Below are 27,869 nucleotides of genomic sequence, written 5' to 3'. Positions count from 1 at the left end.
ATGTATTTCATTTGTACTTTTTTTTTAATGAAAATATGAAAAGTGTGTTTATTCATCTAATATTTTCTAGAATACATTTTTACTGCAGCTTGTTTGAACCCAGATGAACGTTTTCTGAGTCGGAGGAAAACGAAACATCAGTTTTTTTCTTCAGATTTGACTTGGAATGGATTATTCCAGTTGATATACCAGGGATTATTTAATATTAATGATAATCAGTAACGTTAGCAACTAAGATAACTAAGATAAATACCTTTTCATTTTACTTCAAATGTTGAAAAGGTTTTTCTTTTCTTTCAGCTTTTAAATGAACAAAGATTAGCTGGGTGTTGCAGTACTCTTTTGTCACGACAGAGGGCGCATGATCTCCCTTGGGAGGCCAATTCATTTTCTTCACTTTTTCAAAGTTAAACACTGAAGTTAGACTTTCAATCAAGTCTGCACAATTTATCAGATATATCACACTTTACTCCAAACACATTTATTAAATAATCAGAACTTTCTTTTTTTCTTAGTACAGTTAACACATCAAACTTTTTAGGGCCAGTATAGATTTTTTTTAAAAAAAGGAGTAAATTTCTGCTACACTTACGAGATTTAGCGCAGAATTCTTATTTGTAAAGAAAAGGAAATTTTTGAGTTTGAGAAGGCTAAAATGTTCTTTAAGAAAAACATCAGAAATCTTGAGATTAATATTAGAATTTTTTTTTTAGTAATAAAATGTCTGAAGTTCTCAAACATTTTCAAGAAAAACTTAAATTAACCTCAAACATCTCCTGGAAAGAACATGGACATTTTTGACATTTCGAAAGACCTTCTAGACAAAACTTGGACATTTCAAACATTCAAAATGTTTGAGTTTTGAAACCCACAAATTTTTGAGTTTTTTTTCTACAAAATGTCAGAGATGAATTTCAAAAATATAAATTTTGTCAAGTTTTCAAGCTCAAATTTCCAAGTTTTAGAAATTAATCTAAAAATGTATTTTTTTCACGTAAATTTAAAACTTTTGAAAATCAGATATTTCAATTTTTATGCAAAATTTTGTATATAAATCTCAAAATTTATGAGATTTCTGAAAAAAAAGGATTTCTTGTGCTGTATTTCCTGGATTTTAATTAATATACAAATGTCAGCGTTTCTTCTAGAACATTTGAGACTTTTCAAAATTAGAAATATTCAGTGTCTTTTCTAGAAAATGTTGAGATTAATTTCTGACTTTTTTCTAGCAGGTTTTTGACTTACGAAACTTTGGAGATAAAATTTTCTTCTAGCAAATTTTAAGCTCAAATTTCCAAGGATTTTTTCTTTTTTGATCTCAATATTTCTGAGTTTCTTCTATTTCTTTTATTACTTTTCAAACTCAGAAATTTCCAAGTTTTTCTATAAAATCTCCAAAGTCAATCTAAATTTTTTTTTTTTTTTTTTTGCTGAAAGTTACTCCTGTTTTGTTCCTACAACACACAGCAAACATCATAAAATATTTACAGATGCAGTCCTTTTGTCTGTTTACCTGGTGAATCCTGGCGGCTCGCCCTGCAGGCTTCTCACTCAGGCTCCAGCTCTCCAAAATAACTCCGGTGTCTGTTGCTCCGAACCGCGGCCTGAAGGGAACGTGTGAAATTCTGGACGGTGTTGTGAGGGAACTCGGGGCAGAGGTCACACCGGAGGAAGGAATCAAGGGTAAAAAGTGCATCAGCCCTGTGATTCGTGACAGGTTGATAAATAGGACCGTTCTGAGCGCTTGGGCAACAACAAGGGAGGGAGATTCGTCTAGACACGCCGTCTAGACTCCAAAAAAATCCTGAGAAGTTGATGGATGGGTTGTTAAAGTAGGAGCTGGAGTTACTGTATGATGCCCTTGTAATAAATACCATGTGGAGGTCTGCTTTTGGAAAACGGGGCATCGTCGGAAGTACGATTTGGACTGAGGATCCTCCACAGGCGCTTGGAAAACCAAACACAGGCAGATGAGAGCAGGGAGAAGGATCACACTGGAAAATATTGCACTGTTTATACACACAGAGTGTCCAAGGCTTCACCAAATCCTCCCCAGCATCACATCTTTCCACTGTCTGCACATGAACCTGCTCAGATTACTCTCACATGAATGAACAAAAAGCAATATCACAACTCATACGGTGAGAGAAATTAAATACCAGGCACCATAAATCAGAACCAGATTAAATAAAAATAATGGTGAACATGTTTGTCTGTCACCATTTACCTACAAAAAACACAAAACTTATCAAGTATTTTTGGTCTATAAGTGCAAATATCTTAGAACACTAGAAATAAGAGAAAACTGATTGATAAGTAAAAGTGCTAATTTCACTGATAACAAAACATTTTTTCATATTAGTGAAATAATTTTCCAGAACAAATAAAACTTTTCAATTCATATCTAGGAATTATTGACTTAAAAGAAGCTCCTACATCTTGCTGAAAAGTTATTTATAACTTTATATGAGGTGCACTAAGGTATTTGCAGTAGAAACTAGACCAAAATTACTTTGTGAAATGTTGCGTTTTTGCAGTGCAGTGAAACACATACTTCACATTGTTAACAAAACACACAGCCTTACAAAAGTATTCACACCCTATTCTTTAATTTAGTGCTGGAGATGAATCCATGGATTCAGGAGGAAAGTGAGAGCTGGTCCAAAAGGTATGAATATTTTTGGAAGGTGTAAATGGGTTTTCCTTCTATTTGGTTGTCTTTTGTTCCTGTACCTCACTGGAAACCCTTCACAAACCATCAGGAGCCCCTCCTTCTTATTTCTGAGGATTTGTTAAATTGTTTGTACCCCTTTATGTTTCATGTAAATTCATTTCTAGATTTATTTAAGTGCATTTTGTTATCATCACCATTATAATATATATCCATCCTGAAATGTCAATATTTAAGTGAACGTACGATTCTAAAGTCTCAGGAACTGGCTTTAGTTTTGCTGTAGGCAAGTTATTGTTTGGACCTGGAAAATTCGCGCATGCGCACAACGCTGTGGGGCAAAACAGGCGATTCTTTTGCACGTCATCCGTATGCGCGCTGCCGCGGCAGAACAATCCCGCCAACAACAAAAACCTTGAGACATAGGTTTTTGTAATCGCGCCGCAGAAAAGGGGAAAATAACGCAGAAAAAAACCACCGAAGAAGAACTCAAAACTACAACTATTGTTCTTTTTTCTCACTCTGTGTGTCGGCGACCCTACGTTGCCACAGCAACTGACAATTTTCAGGATTTCAAAGATCAGAACATCGAGTCCGTTACAGTATCATGTTTTGCAGCTTTGTAATCATTAATAAGTGATCGCTGTGGTAGATTAGCCATCGCCGCTATTAGCTAAGCTAACCCAGCGGGGCTAGGCTAGCAGTGCCTGCTCTACCAGTGACCCGTTGGAGTCGGCGTGTGGGCCGTTTTGGCTTTTTATTTAGTAAAAATACATCACATCTATATATTGAGGTTGTCAAAGTCAAACAAGGATAAGTGAACTTCTCCCTTCTTGAGATGTAGCGTGTTATACTGACGGTTTAGCAGCTGAAGACAAATGCTGGTGGAGGTCAACCGGCAGCTTTTTGGCCTCCAGCAGAACGACGGCGCCGGGATCTTCCGCTGCAACGTGTCTTTATACTTTAGTTTATACGTTAGTCATTGGAGTGGGCCGTCCATAACGGGGTTGTGTTCTGCTTTTTTCTTGTCAGAATGAGAAACCATCAATTTCTAAGACAGTGAAAATGGCGAATCCCTCCCTGTAACCATGACGACGACGCAGAAAGGTCGACCCGGTTTCAAAACCACTGTGATTATAAAATGGTCTCCAGCTCTTTCACAGGTACGGAGCAGCCTGGATGTGCTGCTGCGCTGCTGCTGTCGTTCTCTTGGGCTCTGGACTCGGCCCTCCCCGGTCTCCACGCCGCCGCGTCCTGCTGGGAGCCTGAGGCCTCAGCGGCGCTGGGAACGAAAACACACACGCCGCTGTGGTTGTGGTGGAGCGACGACGGGGCAGAGTGACGGGGCGGCCTGACCCCTGACCCCCCGGCGGCCCCTCCTGACCCCGCTGTGAAGGAGAAAGCCCTGGGATGGACGGCGGACATGCAGACGCTGTGGGTGGTGGCGTGGGACATCATGCCGCCGTAGTAGCAGCTCCCGCCGCCGCTGCTCGTCATCCTGGCTTTCTGCTTGAGATCCAGCACCAAGCTGCGTCTTAACCAGGCCTTTTTCACCTCTGCCTGCACCTGATTTACATCAAAAGGACACAAACTCATCTCCTCTGACAGCTGGACACTCAATTCAACAAAACTCCAACTGAAACGACCAATCAAATTAATCCTGATGAACTGATTGTATAAATATTTGTCAAGAGGAGTATAGACTTATAAATTGACCATTTCTGCAAGAACAACATTCTTAGAAGAATAACTAATACAAAAGTCTACAAAATTTAAAATAATAAACAAAATCTCACTAAGAATGTTTTGCCTAGTTTCTTAATATATTTAAAATAAGACAAAACTAACTGAGAAGTAACTTTTCAGCACAATATAGGAACTTGTTTTAAATCAATACGTCTCTAAAACTGCTGAAAAATTAAATAATCTGCCAGTGAAACCAATACTTTTCATCAATATTAAGGAATTATTGACTAAGTTTTTGCAGTGTATCAATATGTTAACTCCTCAGGTGACACAGTGTTAGCTTCACCTGGTTCAAATTCTTAAATTATTTCACATTAAGCACCTTTTGTTCTCCAATTTTTGAAAAATAAACACATCGGCCCTGCACTGTCAAATAGAAAAGGCTGAGCTTTCCACATGTTGATGTTCATTCACTAAAGGAATGCGATGTTATTGCATTTTAGCCAATAAAAAGTTTCTTTTAAAAAAGAAATTTCATTATTTATTTGCATTTTTAATTCATTTCTAAGATTGAAAAAGAAAACCTTAAATGACAAATCTGCAGAAAGTGCACACTTTTAATCAGTAACTAAAATTACTGTTAGTTGCAGCTTTACCTCGCCATTGCAGAAGCAGTAGATGAACGCCACAAAAAAGCCCTGAAAACATATTTTAAGAAGACGATTAGCATAAATAGTTAACCGCGATGAAAACAGTCAGGTTGAGCTCTGACCTGAGAAGAGTTGAAGAACATCTCATAATGCATCTGCACCTGCCACAGCAGCCCAGTCACCTCAGTGTAGGGCAGGGCCATAAAAACTATATAGTGGACTCCGAACAGAGGCATCAGGACCAAGGTGGACTTCAGGAGCTTCCTGCAGAGATCAATACCAGGGAGGAAGTGAGAATTTATCACTAACCCTAACATTCCCACATGTTTAAAGTGGAAGAGATCCGTGCCATTTTAATAGACAAGCACTGGTGCAGTGCATGAGAAAGAAAACATGTTGCTCAATATGCAAGAAAAGATACATGAACAAAATGGCTGCTGTTGGGACCGACCCGTATGAGGAGGAAGAGAGAATTCACCACAGAGGAACTTTGTGTGATATACAATCAGTTGTTTAAAGGACATATTAGCTCTTTGTGTGAATAACAGGGTTTTCTGATGGCTGACAGAGTAAATACATGTCGTAACAAACACGTAGGCTACATGTCTGCCTTAGCTAGCGGCTAAAGGCTACATTAGCTAAGCTAATTTTGTTGATTCAACAGTAAATATCACTGACGTTTATCATAATATCACACGAAGGTGTGAAGAGTACTCAACATTTGTAATCGAGAATAATTGTAACGCATTTATATTAGACAGAAACAAGGAGAGAGCTACTGCTAAGCTAGTAGCTCATTTATTGTCGTCATAGCAACTGCCTGACCATTACAACGTTACAGGAAGTGTGATGTCACACGAGAACGATGTATTATTATTGTTATTATTCCGGGTTCTGTGTGTTTTTCAGCGCTCACCTGTCTTTATATTCATATATAAAACGATTCATCTTGTTCTAGAGACTTCTATATCTTTTCAGCTTTTACAGTTTTTGAAATACTTTAACTTTTATGCAGATTTCAGCTCTGATGAAATCTGCTCTTTGACAGCTTACCACTTCTGCCTACTTTGATCTATAAACTCAGTTCAACTTTTCAATAAGTCCCAAGATATTAAGCTCTCTTCATGTGATTCAGCTTTTTGATATCTCTAACGGTTTTTCTAAAAGCACAATTTGACTTTTATGTAGATTATTGCCCGTTTTTACAGTGTAAACCAATGACGGGATTCTTCATCAGTCTAGGAAACTTTCACCTGTACTGCTGTCGAGGATCCAGTTTTCCGGTGTTGGTTTTCCACAGTTTAGAGGCCAGAACACGGATTATGTTTAGGAAAAGGAGGAAATTCACCTGTGTGAGCAGAGATGTAAAGTTAAATCTTCATTATATTAACACCATCAATAAGGCAATTGAAGGGAAAAGTATTTTGATTACAACAATGGCTGCCAGGATGGGAACTTGGTAGATCCACTTCAGGTTTCCGGCGCTGATGTCCCAACATCTGGAAGCAGGAAAGAAGCAACTATAGTGAACATGACAAAAAAATATGGGCCCAAAAGCCAGAAAATAACAAAATGGCATCTTTTCCTACTTTGTAAGATTTGTGTTACAAATTATTTGGGTTTAGTTTCTACTGAAAGTTCATTTGTTTACATAAAATAAGAAAAACTAACTTACAGGCAACTTTTCAACAAGATGTATAAGTTTATGTGAAGCCAATAAATCATTGATATCCATAAAGTACCATTTGCACAGGCAGATTATTTCACTTTTAACAAGACATGAAAAAAACGTCTATAAATAATCTGCCAATAGAATTGGTGCTTTTAATCAGGATTAAGTGATTACCGACTTAGTACAATCTCCTATATCTTGCTGAAAAGTTACTTTTAATTTTGTCTTATTTCAAGCGTACAGAGATATCTTCACTAGAAGCTAGTCCAAAAACACTTAATAAAATGTTATGGTTTTTGCAGTATAGATTACCTTAAAATGTTTTAGTCTTATTCATTTAAAAACAACTATTACATTGTTTTGTAATTCTGTGAAAAATGGTGATTCCTTATTTTTTGACTATTGAATGGTTATATTTTGATTTCTACAATTTCAATCAAAGTTTCTTCAACTCCAATTAAATATAGTGGAGCCAGGAATTGTGGAACGAGCTGCTTTTATGAGTATGAGTATTAAGTTGTATCGGTTAACTCACTGAGTATCTGCCAGCGAAGCTCGAGCGCTGACCCAAATGGACACAAACACAGCCGGAACACCTGGGACCAGCACAAAGACACATTACAGTCAATCCGGACAGAAAGTTTTCATACTTTTTAACTTTTAGTGTAGTGTATTTTTGGGTACTGTGGCCAACTCTGGACCTGTGCAGCCCGCCTGGGATGCCACTTACCCCAGCCCATGATGGTCAGAGCCCATAAGTAGTTCTTGTCAGACAGGAACGCCATGAAGATGAGGCTGTGGAGGTACAAGCCCTCCACCAGAATCCAGTAGTGATTGGTTGCCAGGAAGTACAGGAAGAGCGTAACCGCAGCTTTACACCCAGCCTGATGGCACAGAAGCAGCCGTTACTGGAAACAAACCAACCCATTAGTGAGAGTTTTGTTTGAACACTGGGCGCTGGTCTACTGGCTTAGACCAATGGCCGGCAGTAATTAGTCGGCCATTTTGGATGCATGCACTTACACAAATTCCTGCTGAGATCTAAAAATAGGCTAATTTTGCAATCTTATCGGAGCATAAATCCTGGAAAGATATGGATGCATTTAGCCTGACTCTGTTCGGTGCAACAAAGGGGCCCAATATTTGCTCAATTCAAGCTCAGGAGTTACAATTTTATATCATGTTCACAAAACCAGAAAAATAACAGTTACTCAGTTATAAAAGTCATAAAACAATCCTGATTCTAATTCAAGCTGTCAGTTTCAAACACTCACTGTTCCTACAATTTAAACACCATTTTTCGTCCCACTATGTTCAATAAATATCTTTACATCATTTAAATTGAGTGTGAACTGTTTAAAAAGGACCTAGAATGAAAATTTTTCTTTTTTAAGTTCCATTTTGGTTCTCAAATGCTTCTAAAAATGCTCAAGACTATAAAAAAATCTGTTTTTTAGTCTTGAAAAAGAAAACAGAAAACAGAGAGCCACAATCAACTGGCACTCTGCCGTTACCTAGCAACCCCAGTAGAATTCCGCCGTTACCTAGCAACCCCAGAAGAATTCCGCCCATTACCTAGCAACCCCATTAGAATTCCGCCATTACCTAGCAACCCCAGAGGAGCTACTGCACAATTGTTCAATTGGTTTCACTGCTGAATGCGCAAGATAATGGCTGCTGGGAAAAAAAATAATGTCTTGTTATTGACTTATTATTTAGAAACTACTTGCTGTATTCTTGCTGGTTGTGCAGGAGGCTCCACTTTTGCTTTTCATCTATTTTCAGCCGTTTTCGGGTGAGAGTATAAACTTTGAGTTGGGGGATGCATTCCAGCAGCTGCTTATTTGGATTTAAGGTGACAGAGGCCCTGAAAAAACTCATTCTGACTAAAATCTCATTTTCTAAGAATAATTTTGTCCAAGAAATGCAGTGAACATCTTTTGTTTAGCCCACAGACATATCCTAACCTGTTCGAGGAAGTATAATAGGACACCCTTAAACGAACTGTTGTGTTTATGGAAAAAGAAAATTCTATATGTAGCCCAGTAAATGAGGGTGTAAATACATATGAAGCTGTGCCTGTATTTACCATGGGCTGCTTCACAGTGGTGAAATCGGACTCCGCTCTGCTGGCAGCAGATATGGAGTAGAGCACGGCGTCCTTCACAAAGATGCTAACAGCTCGACAGATGAAGGAGGTGAAGAGGTGGATGTGAATGTAGTTGCGTGTGCAGTGGAGGCGCCTGGACAGAGTTTATGTGACAGAGAGAAGATCTCAGAACATATTTTAACATGTTAAAGATGAAATTCCTAATTTAAACTTGAAATTACAGAATTTTGGGTTTTCATACTTGAAATAGCAAAGGATGGATATGGCCACCAACAAAGATGCCAGAGAAATGGAGTAGCCGATGGTGTACATGAGATGCAGGCGCTGAAACACCTTCTGAAAAGAAAACCAAGCATTTCTTACGTGTAAATCTAGATAAAAGTGTAATACTTACTGGAAGGACGATGACTTTTGGGTGCTGTTTGCAGTTACGCAACATTAATAGGAATAATTTTGATAATTTAGCCTGGTTTTAATTTTTCAAAGTCATATTTTCACCATGTTATTTCTTTTATAAATGTCAGTTTCAAACAAAAATAATAATAAATATCCAGTTTGGATCTAAATATTTAGCTTGAAAACAGAAATTATTTAGCTAATATGAAAATTCACTTATTGATAACCAGAAGTGGACTTCCAAAATAAAATCAAATGCAGTTGATTTATTCTTGTGAACTAAACACTTAGCATTATATAGCTTCAATCTAAATACTGTGGCATGTAAATGTTTGAATCGTTGCGCTGCTGAAAGAAGCCAAACAGAGCGTGTTGCTGTACTCACCTCCTCCAGGTTTCTGTGGTTGGAGGTCAGGTATCGGGTGCACTCCGTGTAGTTTGCCCAGGTGCGGTTGTTACTGGGCACCAGCTCCCAGTTCCCTGACACGTCGCACTGGCGGTAAGCTCGCCCTGATTCACAGGTGCACAGGAGACAGTGACCAAAACAGAACAAAACAGAGAGCCCTGCAAACTGCAAGTCCTGCTTTTTGGTTTTAAAACAGGCATCTGATGTTTCCTACATGGTAGGGCCACTGGAGATTTAAAAAATGTAAACTGTCCACCACAAAACTAAAATTTTAAGACTAATCTGAGAAATTTTCTAGAAAAACCAGGGACATTTCTCAGCTTCACAAGTTGAAAATTTGCTTTAAAAATAAAATACAAAAATTGAGATTAATGTCAGAAATTTTTGTGAAGAAACATGAAAATCCCTGAATGTATAAAATTGAAAATGTTCGATTTTTGGAACTTTTTTCCTTGAAAATTTTTTAGATTAATCTAAACATTTCTGAGTTTATTTTCTAGCAAATATTCCACTTTTAAAACTGAGAAATTTTCTAGTTTTTCCTAGATTTATTTGAGATTTATCTAAAAAAATCTGAGTTTTTTTCCAGAACATTTTTGACTTTTCAAATTCAGAAATTTACATGTTTTCTATAGAAAATTTCAAAGATTAATCTAAAAAATTTTTTTCTAGCAATTATTTGACTTTTCATTCAAGCTCAAAATATTATTTGTCTTTACTTAAAAATTTCTGGAATTCTTTTAGGAAAATTCAAAAATTTCTAAGTTTTTTTTGCATCAAATTTCTCAAATGAAGCTCCACAGTCCTGATTTTTTTTTCTGACAAATTTCCAACTTTCTAGCACAGAAACGTTATTTTTTTTCAATTTTTTTGATGGAAATGCACTCCTGTTTTTCTCTCTCGTAGTTTCCAGTGATTACTGCTGTTGGCGTGTGTTTCTGTTTGCTACCTCTGTGGTTGAAGTCATAGATGTAGGCTGGGCACTGCACCGAGACCAGCTGGCCCGCTCGGCTCCGGGGCCAGCAGATAATCCCATCCCACTCTGGAGAACAGTCCCCGTCTTGAAAAATGATGAGAAACAGGATGTAGCCACATTAGTATAAATAAGAAGCAGGAAACGGTCTAATTAGCTTAATGCTAATTGTTTTCGTCTGCTATATCCCCGTGGTACAACTGTTTTGCTTTGCACATAAACAGTTTTTTTTTTCATCAATTTGCAAACCAAGCTAGCAGGGCCTTTGGGGGTTACTGGGCCCTGGACTGAGAGGCTAAAATAAATTCCTGGATAATCAGTTAATCATCTTGGTCCGGTTGTAGAAGCGTTCCAGATTATCCTGCCACCCAAAATGTTTCTACCCAATTTAACGGTTGTTTTTTATGCCCCACAGTTATTGGCAACCTCAGTAAAAATGTGCAACAAGCCTGAAAAATGGCAGCTGTGGCTACAATGTAGCTTAGCTAATCCTTGGACTTCCAGCCTTTAGAATGGAAACACATATTATATTTATTTTACAATGTAGCTCAAATTATTTGCAGAAAATTCACCTATTTATTTTACAATGTAGCTCAAATTATTTGCAGAAAATTCACCTATTTGATTATGTTTTTGTAAAATATTTTAAGAAAATTCAGATTAGGAAGCTGAAACGATGTGCGATGCTAGAAGACATGCAATTGGTCGAGCAGAAATAAGAAAAACTGTGAATTAGTTTCTAAACATTTTGCCAATTTCATCAAACTAGAAATGCAATAATGTGTTTATTGTGATTTTTTAAAATGCTCAACAATAAACAATATTTTTTATTAAATCTTTATATTATTAAACACCTAAAGCATGGAAAAGGGTGTCAGACTGTTGCATAATTAACAAAAAAGCTGATATTTGTGAAAGTTTTTGTGTTTCTTTTTATAATTCTTGATTTGTGGTAAGAGGCCTATCAAAATAATTTGTAGGGCCACAAAAGGCCCCCGTGCCACACTTTGGATACCCCTGCTATAGCTGTTAGCTTGGTGCTAAGGTAGTTTCCACTGTGCATATTGATACATATTAATGTAAATTTGGTGATTGAACCATTGTAATTAATTATAATTCATGGAATTTAGCTAAAATATTAGATAATAATTTATTTTAACAACATAATTAGACATAATTATAGTTTATTGTTTTGTTTATTCCAATTAGCAGAGGGGAAAGACAAACATCATGCATCAGAAATAATTAAGATACTTGACAGATGACAGATTTAGCAAACATTTAAATAAAATACTTTATAATAGTTCTTATAAAATGTTGATAAATGTATAAAATGTACAATAATTAACCATAAAATAAATGTAACTTATTTACACTTATTTTAAATAAATGCACAGTTTATGCAGCTGTTAAATAAACTGGTTGTGATTTTTGATCATTTAAATTATTCTTAATTATTTTCATTAAGAATATAGTTTTGCTATCACTGGGGAGAAGATGGGGAATCCTCTCCTCAATCTAAATTTACTGGTTCTCTGTGAATTCCTGCTTTCGTCCCCAAAGTTTGTGTTTACGTTGATGATGTTGTGAAGAGTTTTCTAAATAACCATCAGGACATTTCAACAGGAGACTTTTATTTTCCCTGCTGTAGAGAACTTTCTGACTTTTCCACCAAGCCACAGCTGCTCCTTTTAAGACTTTAATACTTGGATTTGTGACTTTTTATAATCGCCTTTTGTGTTTGAGTCACGATCCAGCTGCAAAACAACGAGCTGCTAGCGGCAGCTGCAGAGCTGCTGCTGCTGCGATCGTTGCTTTCCCCTCGTTTCATAAATGCCCTCGAGTCAGAAAAACAGATTATTCCTGATAGCCGGCTGGAAGCCACACAAATTAGATCGTGGAGAAGTTTATCGCAAACGTCGCCTTATTTGATTGGTTGCCTCAGCGAATGTTTCACTAATGGGTTCAAAGTGTAAATGACTGTTAAATGAGACGAATTGCTCCTTTTAGAGTAAAATAAACAGAATAAAGCAGTTTGACATGGTTTAGTCTAAAGTTTGATACTGTTAAAGAGTTTAACTCTCATTTACTCTGAATTTATTGTGTTTAAACAGAAAGACGGCAAAAGTTTAAAGTGCAAAGTTGTTCATGTGCCTCAACAGGAAACTATTACAGGTTAGAGATCTGAGGCTGAGATTCAGCCGACCATCCAACCATCCATCATCCAACCATCCATCATCCATCCAACCATCAAACCATCATCCAACCATCCATCATCCAACCATCCATCATCCATCCATCCATCATCCATCCAACCATCAAACCATCATCCAACCATCCATCATCCATCCATCCAACCATCCAACCATCCATCATCCATCCAACCATCAAACCATCATCCAACCATCCATCATCCATCCAACCATCCATCCATCATCCAACCATCCAACCATCAAACCATCATCCAACCATCCATCATCCATCCATCCAACCATCCATCCATCCAACCATCCATCATCCAACCACCCATCATCCATCCAACCATCAAACCATCATCCATCATCCATCCATCCAACCATCCATCCAACCATCAAACCATCATCCAACCATCCATCCATCCATCCATCCAACCATCCATCATCCAACCATCCATCATCCATCCAACCATCAAACCATCATCCAACCATCAAACCATTATCCAACCATCCATCATCCATCCAACCATCAAACCATCATCCAACCATCCATCATCCATCCATCCAACCATCCATCCATCATCCAACCATCAAACCATTATCCAACCATCCATCATCCATCCAACCAACAAACCAACCATCCATCCATCCATCCATCCATCCATCCATCCATCCATCCATCCATCCATCCATCCATCCATCAAACCATTATCCAACCATCCATCATCCATCCATCCAACCATCCATCCATCATCCAACCATCAAACCATTATCCAACCATCCATCATCCATCCAACCATCAAACCATCATCCAACCATCCATCATCCATCCATCCAACCATCCATCCATCATCCAACCATCAAACCATTATCCAACCATCCATCATCCATCCATCCATCCATCCATCCATCCATCCATCCATCCATCCATCCATCCATCCATCCATCCATCCATCCATCCATCCATCCATCCATCCATCCATCCATCCATCCATCCATCCATCCATCCATCCATCCATCCATCCATCCATCCATCCAACCAACCAACCAACCAACCAACCAACCAACCAACCAACCAACCAACCAACCAACCAACCAACCAACCAACCAAACCAACCAACCAACCAACCAACCAACCAACCAACCAACCAACCAACCAACCAAACCAACCAACCAACCAACCAACCAACCAACCTACATTCCATCCATGTTTTTCTCTTGCTGAGTGAGTAAAGTTTCCTTTTTCCTCTCTAAAAGTCTCATGTTGTTCTCGGATCTCTGCTTTAGTCTGAGAACATTTAGATCTCAAATTAGGAACAACCCAGTAAATCTTCACACACCAGTACAACTTTGTATAAACTCGCAGTGGGAAGACTGGAGCAGCTACTTAGAGCCACTTTACTCTGACAATGTTTTCCTCGTGTTGCTCTTGGTCTCAGGAAATCCTCCTCCTCAGGCAACTGTAATTCATCGGCTCTGACACAGCCTCTTTGGAGCCTAAATTAAAATTTTCCCGTTACAATAAATTTGCGCTGCAGCCACAGATAACCCTCAGGAGGATATTGGTTGGATATTACATCTGATACAAGATAATTAATACAAGCAAGGGTCCTTGATGCATATTTAGACATAAATATCCCCTAAAAATGAAAGCAAGCAGCAGGACCTTTGATGAAGGCCATTTGTGCACGGATGCTCCTCTCACACCGGGCGTGTGCACCAATCAGAACAAAGATCTGCTCGTCTCGCGTTATGACGTCATCGGAGTCTATCTGCAACAGACGAGATAACATTAAACTTTCATCACTCTTAGAAACAGGAGTTCAATCCAAGAGCCACAAATATCTCTACCTAAATATTTGAATAAATGACAATATGCACCATTTATTTCAACCTGACAAATTGGTAATCATGTTCAAATGAAGAAAAATTATGTATTTTTTGACTTTGTTCTTTTAAACAAGAAATTTCAAGGTGATCAGTTAAAATCTATGCTGCAAAAAAACAAAAACTTACCAAGTATTTTTGGTCTCGTTTCTACTGAAAATATTTTACTACACTCGAAATAAGACAAAACTAATTTACAAGTAATGTTATATCAAGACATAGGAGTTTGTTTTAAGGAAATAATTCCTTTATATTGATAAAATAAAGCGCTAGTTTCACTTGGAGATTATTTCACTTATAACAAGATAAAAACTTTTATCATCAATATTAAGGAATAAAAAATATAATAATTTATTTTCAACTCAGATTCTTTTAATAAAAAACTTATAAAACTTAAACAAAAACTGCAGGCGTCTGTCTGGTGAAGTTTTGGTTAAAACATGTTTGATTTTCATTCAGTGGGTAAAAAATACAGAAATTTTACTCAAATAAAATGAGTGACACTACATAGTAAAATTACTCAAGTAAAGTTAAAAATACTCCTAAAAGTACTTTTTTTTTTCAAAAAGTTACTCAGATCTGGTCTTCACTAACATCCAGTCGGTTTGAATGAATTGTTTCAACGTTGGATTTAATATCCAGCTATAATTAACTCACTGATGTCTGGAAACAGCATATTTCCTACGTCTCACTGAATATAAGTGGGAATAGTTTGCGTAAATTGTCTTTGTGTGGAGAAGAGAATATCTGGAGTCTTCAATCTTCTTCGCAGAAGAAAGGCCTGTGAACACCTTGAGCTCAAACCTTTCGATTATTCGCAAATTCCCACAGCAACAGAGACGTTTCTATTAAAGGTCAGAAGTCTCTTTCCAAGTCAGGCGATCCATCAAGCCGTTCAAGGAGCTGATGTGCTGCCTCCAGGTGTTGTGAAATTTTTGTGCGAGGGTGTGGTATGTGATGAACCCCCGCTACCTCGCCCCGCTCAGCGGCAGGGCAGCGGCCGACCACAAGACGGCCGGATCCTCAGCGCCGCGGCGGATCTGGTCGGAGCTCGGCTGCACAGACGGCTCTGTGTTCCCGGGAACATTTCACAACACAGCAGCAAAACAAGCTGCGAGTCAACGGGAGAACAAGAGGTGACGGAGACGTCAATCAATCTCTGGCTATCTGGAAGACTGGAGATGGTTGTTTTGAGCTTTCTTAAGAGAAGAAATGTTCGGGGTTTTTTTTACCTGTGAACTGACTTTTGAAGGGGTGCTATTATGGAAAATGTTCTTTTTTTTCCTCAACCGATTCTAAAAACAAGCCAAGAACTTAAAAAAATCAAAAACACACCCAGAACATTTCCTGGAAATAACTTCATGAGCAGTTTCAACCTTTTATGCAAAGACGTATTCGTCATCAAATCAAGAAAATTTATGAGACTGCCCTGGGAAAACTGAGAGTCTTCAGTCAGAGGCTTCTTCTGATACGCTGTGAAACAGGCCGCTACAGGAGGCCTTCCCATCGTTACCTATGATAACTCTGTAAAGAGTTTGAAATAATGAGCTACAACAATGTTTGACTTCCTCTGGGGATCAGTAAATTATTTTTGCATTTTGAATTTGACAGGCCTTGCACTGTTGCCAAGCAACCCTGGCCAAGCCCGGCGCGTTACCTAGCAACCGCAGACAGTCTGAAAGGAACCCAAAACAGGCAAAACCGATTCTCTAAGACGGATTTTGTGGGAAAAGAAAGTAATAAACATGGTTTGTGTGGCCCATAAACTTATCCTAACCTCTATAAGAAGCTTAATAGGTCATCTTAATGGTAGTTTATAGCTGTGGCTTTAGGCAGTCAGAACCTTTCTGTATTTGGGTTTATGCGTCAGCCGGAGTGAAGGATGTGGGCTTTTTCTTTTCACAGCTGCCTTCCTCAGAAGCCAAACAAAATTCTTGTTAAACAGACAAAATCCCAGCTGGAGCGGTTCGTATAACTCGATATGTATAAAGTGACACTGTTGGCACGGGCCATAAAAGGTAAGCTAACGGCAGCGAGCTGCGTTTCCCATCGTGATGCTGGGGGTTCCCCTGAAGAGGTCAGTCCCCAAGTCCAGGTTGAAGGAAAAAACCTTGTTCCTTCTCGGCCGGCACTGGACACGTTGCATATGGTGACAACGACTACACTGGAAAAAATAACACATTTTACCAAGTATTTATGATCTAGTTTCTAGTAAAATTATCTTTGAATTTTTAAAAGTAAGAAAAAACAAACTTACAGGTAACTTTTCAGCAAGACAGGAGCTTGTTTTAAGTCAATACTTCCTGAATGTTCATGTAAAAGTTCTAGTTTAACTTGATATAAGTGAAATGATTTGCAACTGTATCTTAAAACATCTGGTCTTAAGTTCCAGTTGTGCTGAAAAGCTGTTTTTGTCTTGTTTAAAGGACATTTCCACTAAAATACCTGGTAAGATTGTGTGTTTTTTACAGTGAAGGTTCTTACAACACATTTGCCACCATCATACTTCAACATGCATCGATTTGGTGCTTCAGCAAAAACAATCAAGCGGTAAAAGGAGGTCCTTCACATTTTTCTCTTGTACCGAGGGGTTTTGCTCCTGACAGATATTGCATTTAAGCAAAACAATTAGTCTTTATATCCATTCCCTGTTGGCCTGTGAGAGCATTGACCCTCGCGGGGCTTGTCTTCCAGCCAAGTGATTTTCAGCCTGACAGATCTTGAGATTGTAACTCTGTCAGCGGGCCGGCACTCCAAATCGACCCGAGGGGAGATTTAGTGATCACGACACGGAGGTGCACGTAGCTGTGTGCTCACGATCTGGCGAGTGAAAGCGGGAGGATCCGTGACGCAAGGAACAGCAGACAGGTAATTTCTAGCGGAGAAGATTGAAGGGTTGCAGTTCGGTTGGGTCACGTCATCGCTTTAAGTGCTGCGTTTTCAGGAGAACAAAGAATCCCCACGAGGCAGGAATGCTCTTTCTGAGAGACGCTATCTATAGACGGAGCCGTTGCAGAAACAGAAAGTCCTCAAATGTCCAACGGTTCGCTTTGGGAAGCCGCAGAGGATCTGAGGGAAACATGAAAGAAACCACAGCCTTTCTCACCTCATCAGAGGCTGCAACGAATGGCTGCAGGACACTGCAAAAACACTCATTTCACCAAGCATTTTTGGTCTTCTTTCTAATCCAAACGAGAAATAAGTCAAAACTTAGCTACAAGTAACTCTTCAGCAAGAAATAACAGCTTGTTTAGAGTCAGTAATTCCTTAATATTGATGAAAAAGTTCTAGTTCCATTGGGATATTACTTCACTTATAACATGGAAAAATATCTTGATATAAATGAAATAATCTGCTTGTAAAACTAACACTTTTTTTTAATCAATATTTAGGAATTGGTGACTTAAAACAAGCAGTTATGTCTTTCTGAAGAGTTACTCATGTCTTATTTTAAGTGTCATAAAACATTTGCACTAAAAAACAGACCAAAAATGCTTGGTAAGAATTTGTGTGAGTAAAAAATGCCATCCCTTAACTTTCTCCTGGGAGAAAGTTTAAAAAATAAACCAAGTATTTTTGCTCTAGCAAATATCTTAGTCCACTTGAAATAAGACAAAAGTAACTTTTCAGCAAGATATTGCAGCTTGTTTCATGTCAATAATTACTTAGTCTTAACTAAAATAACTTATAGCAAGACTTTTTTCCCATGTTATAAGTGAAATGTTAAACCAGTGGATGTAGTGTGCTGAAAAGTTACTCGTACCACAAAAATACTAGGAAAGATGAGTTTTTTTTTGCAGCGTACGAGTAAAAACAGCATCTAAAGAGACCCTTAAGACTCCCTGGCAGAACAGATAACGTCAGTACTGATAGTGTGGCGGGCCGAGCAAAAGAAAACAGAACAAAGACACTGAATGTGCAAAACAACAACAACAAAAAAACACTTAATGGTTAAAGTCAGTAAATTAAAGCTGAGAGAGAGGAGAGAGTGTAATTAGATAAAACATTTTAAAATTAAAGCTTTTTGACTGATTTCCAGCTGAAACCTGGTTATGAAGCAACATGTGTGTGAAAATACTTCCCTGCTCGTCCTGCTGGGAACTGAGGCTGTAATAAATCACAGAGATATGACTGCTGATTGTTGTGGCCTTGGCTACATACTTGGACCGACATACATATTTGGTCATGTTTAAACACATTTTTTCCCTGCTCTGTTTTTAACTTATTAGAGATTTTCATTCTGTTTTTATCCTTTGACTTGTTTAACTTATTGTTCCAAACATGCTGAGGACTAAATTGGACATTTTTCATGTATTTTTAGCTTCTCTGTTTCTGATCATGCTGCTTTGTGGGTTTTTCTTGTGGTTATTTTTAAAATTTTCTGTGTTTTTAGTGCTTTTTGTCCCTGTGGGCTGGGCTTCCTTAGACTTAAACTTTTTTAACTACTAATTAATCCAGCTTACTGTTCAGTCTGATAGGAACAATTTGAACATAACTGAATGTGGCTTTTGTTGACATTTGTTATGCTATATAAATAAAGTCAATTTTTTATTAATTTAATTGTTTTGTATTTTAGTTTGATGGTTTTTACATCCACATGTTTCTTTTCACGGTTGATTTTTTGAGTTCTTGTCTGTTTTCAATAAAGTATCTTCAAGCTATATGCATTATATGCCTTTGTTCGTGTCATATTTTCCTTTCTGTAATGAAACAGATGTTGTTTTCTTGCCATTAAAGGTGCAGTTCATGATTAAGAAACAAAATTAGCAGCTTTGCAGCTCAGTGTCAGTCCTGCAGAGTCGCTGTTGATAAATCCAGCAGGTTTATCAAAATTGGTTCCAGTTGTTGTTCCTAAAGCTGGCCCCCTCTTCACCTCAGGTATTAGATAAGCCTTCATGTTATCATTTAAAAACTATGTTTTGTATTTTCCCACAGTCTGACAAAGTTTAGACTTTTACAAACCTAACAAAGTCAAAGTTTGCTTCTGTTTTTAACATTTTTAGGTCAATTTTTGGCAGCATTTCCCTTTAAAATTTTTGGAAAATTTAGAAAATAGACAGAAACATCTCTCTTATCAAAGCATTGACTAATTTTTTAATGTATTCAAAAGTGAAATAATTTGATTAGGTCACAAATAAGTGAAATGTTCCACCTCTGGAAATACTTTGAAGTAAAAATTTTTATAAGGATCAAAACTTGTTTGAATAATTTTATTAGAAGTTTCATAAACGGCTCCAAATTAATATTTACAATAAGGCAATGCAAATAAATAACACTAAATAAGTAACACTAAATAAGCATCTTTCTACAAATAAATATAACAAAAATATTGGAGAAATACACAGAAAACGAATAAATTTATCAAAATTAGAGGTAAACAAACTGAAAACTGATTCAAATTAGTGAAATCAATTACTTCTTAAATCTTACTGGGGAAAAATCCCCAAATACTGAGAAACTTGTGTTCTTTGAAATGATCATTTATGGCAGAAATAAACTCACCAGTGCAGCAGCTGTCATCATGCAGCGAAAAAGAGCCGCAGCATAAACTCCCTGCAGGGATGACATTATTTATTTTAGTGAAAAAAGCTTCAGAAAGAGAAACGCACAACTTTCCCCGCAGCCTCTGACAACGCGCCGCTCCTCAGGTCGCACTGCCGACTTAAACTTCTGCAGGTTTGTTGTCCCATCAGTGCTCACATTTTGTTAATAAGTCCAAAACAAAAAGCTTTTTCCCTGACATGCAGGAATAAGTTTTTTAAAAAACGAAAATGTTATTTTCCCTTAATGTTTAGACATTTCAGTGGGAGCCATCAGACTGAGCCCACAGGATGAAAGCTTCAGTTTTCTCCGCTCTCTGGACCGTCGGGCTGAGATGGGTTGGCCTTTATTGGCTGAGCTTTTAACCCTTTCCGCTTCTCCTCCTCCTCTCCTGTCATCTGTCTCTGGTTACCTCTCGCCTGCTTGAACTCTCTTTTCCAAACCAGCCAGTGGAGTAATTATCTTTTTTTACTGCTGTCACTCAACTTAACGTTCACATCACATAAAGTCTGGTTTACTACCACGATAAGTGCCCAAATAACAACCCCGGCCCTTCAGTTCCCCTTACACTCTTATTTATACAGGTTTTACACAGAAAATAGGTTTGATTTTTGATAAAACTTCATTATTCTCATATTTGCCCTACTTTTATTATTTAATAAAACAATAATAGTTCCTCTGGAAACCAATGTTTGTTTAGGCCACAAATAGGTTTTACAAAGACTTTTGATGTTTGCATATTAGATAAATAAATGCTGATCTTCAGCGCTGACCTCTAACCTTCCGACACTTGCAGAGACAGCAAAAGCTCGAGCTGATGATTGGGTTTGGATTCGTTTTGTTTTCACGTTTTCTGAATCAATAAATTGCTAAAAGTAATGTAGGGAGCATAAATAAAGGTTTTTACACGTGTATCTGCAATGCAAAATATCTTACTGACCTGAATTAAATAAAAAATCGGCACCATTTCTTGTTTTCATTAACTTTGTTCATAACTTTTCACTTTTTTAAACAATTATTCCATCTGGTTTTGGATGTTGTGTTCTTATGTTTTTACTTTGGGACAACAACGGGTTGTATTTACAACCCGCTGCAGCTGATTAGCATCTCAAAATCTAAATTAATACCTGACCTATGACCCCAAATTTCCAGAGGAGTTGACAAAGGAGACAGAGCAAAGAGCGGAGAGAAGAGGAGGAAGTTCAAAACATCTCTACCATCCATTATGATGGGCAAAGATCATTTCCTAGACTCCAAGAGGAGCTGCAGAAGCCACCAAGGTGGATTAGCAGAGCTTCCTAAAAGCTGATCATGTCATCCAGAACCTGTTACTGTGGAATATTGTCTCTAATGAAAAGATTAACTTCTGGTGGAATAGATTTTTAAACTGAAAAACTTGGATCAAATGTTTTCTTCTTCAAACTTTGGATTAAAACCATGAATTTATGGTATATTGTCCATTTCTGCTGATGTCTTGAAATGCTGCTTCAGTTTTTCACATGATGTTCTTTCTTCATTTCTCCAACTTGTCCCACAGCATGATGCTGCCTCCCCAGGACTTCACAGTTGGGTTACAAAGCTTCCACTGATTTACTCTAAACGTAACAACTGACATAATGATCAAACATTGAATGTGGATTTCATCAGATAAGCTGTAATCTGGCTTTTAGAGCAGTGGCTTCTTCCTTCCTGCGTGGCTGTTCGGCCAGAATATGACGACACAAATATGTCTTCCAGCAACAGCCGGAATATTCACAAGGTTTGTTTCGTTTTGTAAGTGGTGTTGTAGTGCACAGATTTCACAGAGAAACATGCTTTTGCATGGGAGCTGGAGGAACCTGCCTCCTTCCTCGGTTTTATGGTGGCCGGACATCCTCACGGTGTTTGTGCTCGTGTGTGATCACTTCAGCAGATGAAGGTGGAGCTTTCAGCCATCTGGAAAGTGTGTCCAAAGATGAAGCAGGCAAGTGGAGATGCTGCCTGATTTCTGTTGATATTCTTCATTCTGCTGACACCTTTATTACTACTACTACTATTACTACTGCTACTATTACTACTGCTACTATTACTACTGCTACTGCTGACCATACAAGTACACGTAGTCCTACTGTAACTACAACTACAAATACTGTTAAAACGAGTACAACAGGAACAATAACCACTACTAGTACAACTGTAAATAATATTACTACTACTACCGCTCCTAATACTGACATTGCTATATCAACACCACTAGTACTGTTATGATTATTATTGGTGCAAGCAAAATTATTACTATGACGACAGTCCTATTCGCACTTCTGAAAGTATTACTACAAATTTTATGGCTACAACTACTGATTTTGTTGATATTGTATGACAGCAAATACTACTACTAGTACAAATATAACTATTACTACCACTGCTAATGCTACTATTATTTGTACAATTAAAACTACACCACTACTAAAACATTTACTACTAGTGAGGCAATCACTTGATAATTAGTAGTATTTCAATAAATTAGTATCACTAATAGCCCATCTAATCAAATACATTTAATTAATGATGAACAAATTTATCAATTAATTAAATCTTTATATATTTTAAATAAGTAAAGTGTAAAACTAAAATAAAGAAAATGTAAAAATATATATCATAACAATAATCAAACGCAAAAAAATTTCCATGTACAGTTTGTAAAGGAGTAGGAAGAAGATGAATCTTATTAAATCCTACCCCCAAAATGTCCCATTTTATACATATTTACGTTTCTGACCATTTCTAGTCTTTCCAAATTATATCTATTCTGACGTCTACACCATGTTGACAGCTACATTCATCTTTAACAATAAAAAACAAAAATATTTTCCTCTTCTTTATTATCTATTATATGTAGGTTTAGATACTTGCGTTTTATAAAAATCAGTTGTTTTTTTCTCATTGTTTGTTCATTTTAACAGCTTCACCTTACTCTGCTTTTACTTTGAAAGGTCAGTGTGTTACGTCACTAGAACCACGGAAGTAGAGGTTCCACAGCAAGGGCAGCTGCGCTCCCGAGCTGTCACAGCTGTAAATTAGAAAACTTCGGGCAGTTTCATGTCGTATTTGATCTAAAACGGTTCGTTATAGTTGGCTGACTTTTTCCGGGAGGCAGAGTTGCGGCTGTATGGCGGAAGTCCGCCTCCACATGCGCAGCGGGATTAGCGGAGCTCCGCGCTCGCTGTAGCCGAGGCTGTGTGGGTGTGAAGGGCATGCTGGGGCTCACTCTGCTCCGGGCTCTGCGGACCCAGCGCCCACCACGGCTGGTCAGGACGGCTCCGGGGCGGCGTGTCCCCTATCCGGGTACCTGCGGGCTGTCCCCGCCGTGCTGGACGGGTCCCGTCCGCACGCTGCGGCTGAGCACCGCCTTCTGCGCAGGTCACAACAAGTGGTCAAAGGTCAAGCACATCAAGGGTCCGAAGGATGAGGCGAGAGGGAAAATGATCGCCAAGTTTGGAATAATGATAAGAATAGCTGTGAAGGGTAAGTTCAGGCTACTGTCATGTTTTTTAATTCTTGTAATTGTAGCTATTTATTTTTAATTTGTTGTTAATCTGCAGAAGGTGGATCCAACCCGGAACTGAATGTCAACTTGGCCAACTTAGTGGAGCAATGCAGGAGCAAGAACATCCCCAAAGCGTCCATAGAAGCAGCAATCAAGAATGCGGTAGGTTCATAATTTCAATATTAGTGGTGATTGAGGTGGTAGACATGACACACACCCAGGGTGGCATGTCAGTGGGGGCGGCAGAATCGCCTGCCTCCGAGCTGAGTCTTCCATTCAGTTTTCAGTTCGTTTTTATTGCCATGTTGCATGTTATCGTTTACATCTGGAAATTTTGCACATGCACACAGTGCTGGAGGGTAAAAAGGCTATTTTGTTACTTCCCGTCTGTTGCTAATGCCGTTGCAGAGCAACTCCGTCAACAAAATGAAATCTGGTTGTATCTGCACTGCACACAAATTCAGCCATAGCAACTGATTGATAACAACAGCACTAATGTGTTAAGATTCAAATAAAAAAACATGCAAACATTTTCCACACAAGCCTGAAAACATGTTTATGTTACGATTATTAATAAGTGATAGTCACTAATCAATCACAGCAATGATTGATTAGCTAATTTAAACTCCTGCTCAACTGAAGATCTGTGAGAAAGTTGGTATGTGGGTCGCCTGTACATACAAGTATATAGACAAGTCAACAAGCTCTTTCCATCAAAAAAAGACAATAATAATAATACTACTAATAAATAGAAAGTATTTTTTAATCTAAGAAAAGCATATCAGGTTACCTGTTTAAAATGAATAAAATGAACAATTCACCAAAATACAAACAATAAATAAAACTTTAGAATGAATATAAGGCACATAATTAGTGCCTGTAAATGTGATTATTTAGGAGCCATAAATTTAAGTTATTAGAAAATTATTTACACGACTCTTACAGTTTTACACTTTCTGGTATTTTATTTAAATTTTGACAGAGTGTGTTATACTTAATGTTTTACTTGGGCTGGATGATTTGGCGAAAAAACAAGTCACGATACAAGCGTTTGCTTTCAGTCGATATCAATAATTATTGATTAGTTTTCTGTTTCTGTAGCATATTTATTTTATGTAAACACGATTTAAAGCCGTTTTTGTTCTATTAAAACCATGTTTGCATGTCCTGCACCCAGGAAAAAGCCAAACCTGCGTCCCAGCACATGTTGGAAGCGCGGGGGCCCGGCGGGTGTGCGCTGCTCATCGAGACTCTGACTGACAACAACCCGCGGACCCAGCAGGAGATCAAACGCCTGCTCACCAAGAACCGGTCAGAACCTCCCGCTGTGCTACCGCAGCGTTTTTTCTGCTGGTTCTGTCCGTCAGGCTTTTACTCGCACGTCAAACCCTTCTTCTGTCATTTATTGAACATTTCTGTTATTGATTGAGTTAATCTAGTAATCTACTATTATTAGTAGTCAGTCTGTTATTTGCAGATACAAAATCTCATTCAAAGAAAACATGCTACAGTTTTTTTAACAGCAACTTTTTAAGATTATTTATATTTCCTTTACTATTTTTCTCTCTGTGTGGAATTGTTCCAGATGTTATGAGCCTTTTAATTATTGTTCTGATTGTAGATATGGTCAGCTTTAACTGAAAATGCAATTTTTTAGAATAATTATCACTGTCGTGACATATGTTATAGTATTTGCCACCATATCTGGATATTTTCAAAGTTGTGTTCTTGAAAAGAAAAGAAAAACAAAATTTTTCATCCATTATGAAAGTTGATGGATTGGAGGATGATATTTAATAACTCTCTGATGTTTCCAATGATATAGTTACATAAATTTGAGAGGATGTGGAGAATATAAGTGAATAATAAGGAAGAAAAACATAAAACAAGATGCTGCTGAATTGTCCCAGTAATCTTTGCGATAAAGGACAATATTGTCTATTAGTGATAAGTAATATATTGACATCGATATAATAGTGCAAGTGTGTATGGAAGAGGACGAGTGCCACTTTAAACAAAATCAAGACAACCATAAAAGATTGATGAAACAAAAATAAAAATAAATAAGATGGATTATGATGTCTTTATGAACAAAATTTCCCTTAAAAAATATTAATTATCAGAATGGAAAATGGCACTTTTTTTGTAGCCTTGTATTGATTTCTGAAGATCGGTACAAATTAATTACTTATTAATTTCAGAGGATGCTGAAAACATAAATGAGTCAAAGAAGATAAACACAGCATTATGTCATATATCTGACACATCTATTAAATAGATTTTTCTCCATAGAACTGGTGATGGTCAATAACTCAGTACTTATTTAGAATTTTCCGATCAATAAAACTCTCAGTTTGTAGTTAACGTCTGATAGAAAATAAAGCTTGTGATCACCCTGTTGTCTTCAGCGCGACGCTGTTTGACGGAGCTCGTCATAACTTCATCCGGATGGGCGTGGTGATGGCGTCCGCCGAGAACGTCTCCGCAGAGAAAGCGCTGGAGATGGCCATCGAGGCCGGAGCTGAAGACGTCCAAGAAACCGAGGATGAGGAGGAGAAGCTCCAGCTGAAGGTCAGTCTCCAATGACCTCAAGCCAATAATGCGTTATCGATGGCTTACTGAACACCTACAGCATTATTTTATACATCCACACATGCAAACTGTTTGTGTTTGTTTAAACTGTGCTTTTTTTGTGTTGGAATATTATATTTGAGGCAAATAGTACAAACTGAAAAAGCAAAAGTGCGAACACTGCCCTCTGGTGGACGACTATATATATCTATAGAGAGATAGATATATATATATCTATATATACATATATATGTCATCCCACTATAAATAGTGGAATGACATTAGAAGCGCCAACAATATTTTTTAGGTTAATTTTTTTATCTGGTCTTAAACTTTGTGCTTTTTTAACATTATTTTCCACAAATAGTATACAGTATACATTCCACAATATTCATTAGAAAAAAAATGTATCCAATCTCTTTGCAAAAACATTTAAGTTTTTTTTTTATTGTGAAACTTCCTATAGTGGATATTTATCAATCTTTCACTGGCCTTTCACTTTTTGTGGAAGGTCAGGTAAATTTGTTTTATTTTGCTGGAAAATGTCTGTGTATTGTAAAGGTTGCACCCCCAGTCCTGGAGGGTTGCATGACATTTGCTTCCAGTATACATACTGTAATCTATTTAAGAAGATAAACCTTTCCCAGTCTTAGTAAGAAGGTAACATCTGGCTGTGTGTGTCTCTCTGCAGTTTGTCTGTACGGTGTCAGACCTGTACAAGGTGCGCGGCTCCCTGGAGAGACTGGGATTACACATCACATCTGCAGGCTTGGAGTTCGTCACTCGCAATCACTCCTGCCTGGACCAGGAGCAGATGGAAGCTGCTTCCTCTCTCATAGAGGCCCTCACTGACCTCCCAGATGTAGTGAGAGTGTGGGACAATATCCAGGCCGACAGCTGAGACGATGGGGGCGATGCTGCATGTTTGGAGCGACTGGAGGATTTGCCATCTGATAGCTTCTATAAGAGCTGGAAACTGGGCATGATGAGGCACGGAAGAGACACTTTTGGATGTTTTACCTGTGGAGAAAAAAAAAACATTAAAAAGAATGAAAATGTGGTAACCATTAAGAGAGAATTGTTTTCCATCCTGCAGATTGAGCTTTGATGAAGAGCAGTTTTACTTGTTAAAGTGCTAAAGTAACAGATTTAAAGGAAACTATTTCCATCATATATATGGAGAAAAACACATTTTTTCCCTCCATAATTCAAAATCTATCAACTGGTTTTCAGGCCCAGACTTAGTATGCTTCCTTGAACATAAAGAATATGTCTTTATGGCGAATGGAGGGGTGTTCAAAATGCGGCCTGAGGGCCATCTGCGGCCCTCTGGAGGATTTTTAGAGGCCGACCTCAATTACAAAATTGAGCCAAAGCAGATGGACATTTTTAAAAATCTTTTACAGATCAATAACATCTTTTAAAAAATATCAGGTGGAAAAAATAGGTTCTACCAAAATTGTTGACCTGCTGTCAATCAAAAGCAAAACCTGCAGCTCAATTAACCCTAAAAATGTAGGAATTGGATCATTTTTATGTGTTGTATCTGCAATGATTTACAGATCAGTTTTCTACAAAAATCAGG

At 37.9% G+C, this 27,869-nt stretch overlaps 2 protein-coding genes across 6 annotated transcripts; one reads left to right on the top strand and one right to left on the bottom strand.

The window, feature by feature from the left end:
- Positions 1-17: 17 nt before the first annotated feature.
- pth3r (parathyroid hormone 3 receptor) lies at positions 18-26,191 on the bottom strand. Of its 5 annotated transcripts, none has more exons than XM_055057993.1 (14): positions 26,108-26,191; positions 20,149-20,199; positions 14,426-14,531; positions 10,541-10,651; positions 9,571-9,695; positions 9,031-9,125; positions 8,769-8,922; positions 7,410-7,563; positions 7,215-7,275; positions 6,440-6,506; positions 6,261-6,355; positions 5,130-5,271; positions 5,014-5,055; positions 18-4,237 (listed from the first exon to the last, which is right to left on the bottom strand). In XM_055057993.1, exons 1-14 carry the CDS (start codon positions 26,147-26,149, stop codon positions 3,806-3,808), a joined length of 1,677 nt encoding a protein of 558 aa, XP_054913968.1. In that variant the 5' UTR covers positions 26,150-26,191; the 3' UTR covers positions 18-3,805. The 5 variants fall into 5 exon arrangements, with proteins under 5 accessions (XP_054913968.1, XP_054913969.1, XP_054913971.1 ...); XM_055057994.1 differs by having other exon boundaries at positions 9,031-9,122; XM_055057996.1 differs by lacking the exon at positions 20,149-20,199 and having other exon boundaries at positions 26,108-26,174.
- LOC129377817 (translational activator of cytochrome c oxidase 1) lies at positions 23,183-27,355 on the top strand. Its single transcript, XM_055057999.1, has 5 exons — positions 23,183-23,691; positions 23,769-23,875; positions 24,891-25,024; positions 26,122-26,284; positions 26,976-27,355. The coding sequence occupies exons 1-5, from the start codon at positions 23,421-23,423 to the stop codon at positions 27,183-27,185; spliced, it is 885 nt and encodes a 294-aa protein (XP_054913974.1). The 5' UTR covers positions 23,183-23,420; the 3' UTR covers positions 27,186-27,355.
- The last annotated feature ends 514 nt before the right edge of the window (positions 27,356-27,869 follow it).

The sequence above is a fragment of the Poeciliopsis prolifica genome, unplaced genomic scaffold (assembly GCF_027474105.1).
Source record: "Poeciliopsis prolifica strain line A6 unplaced genomic scaffold, Auburn_PproV2 SCAFFOLD049, whole genome shotgun sequence".
NCBI lineage: Eukaryota > Metazoa > Chordata > Actinopteri > Cyprinodontiformes > Poeciliidae > Poeciliopsis > Poeciliopsis prolifica.
This window is presented reverse-complemented; position numbering and strand designations above follow the sequence as displayed.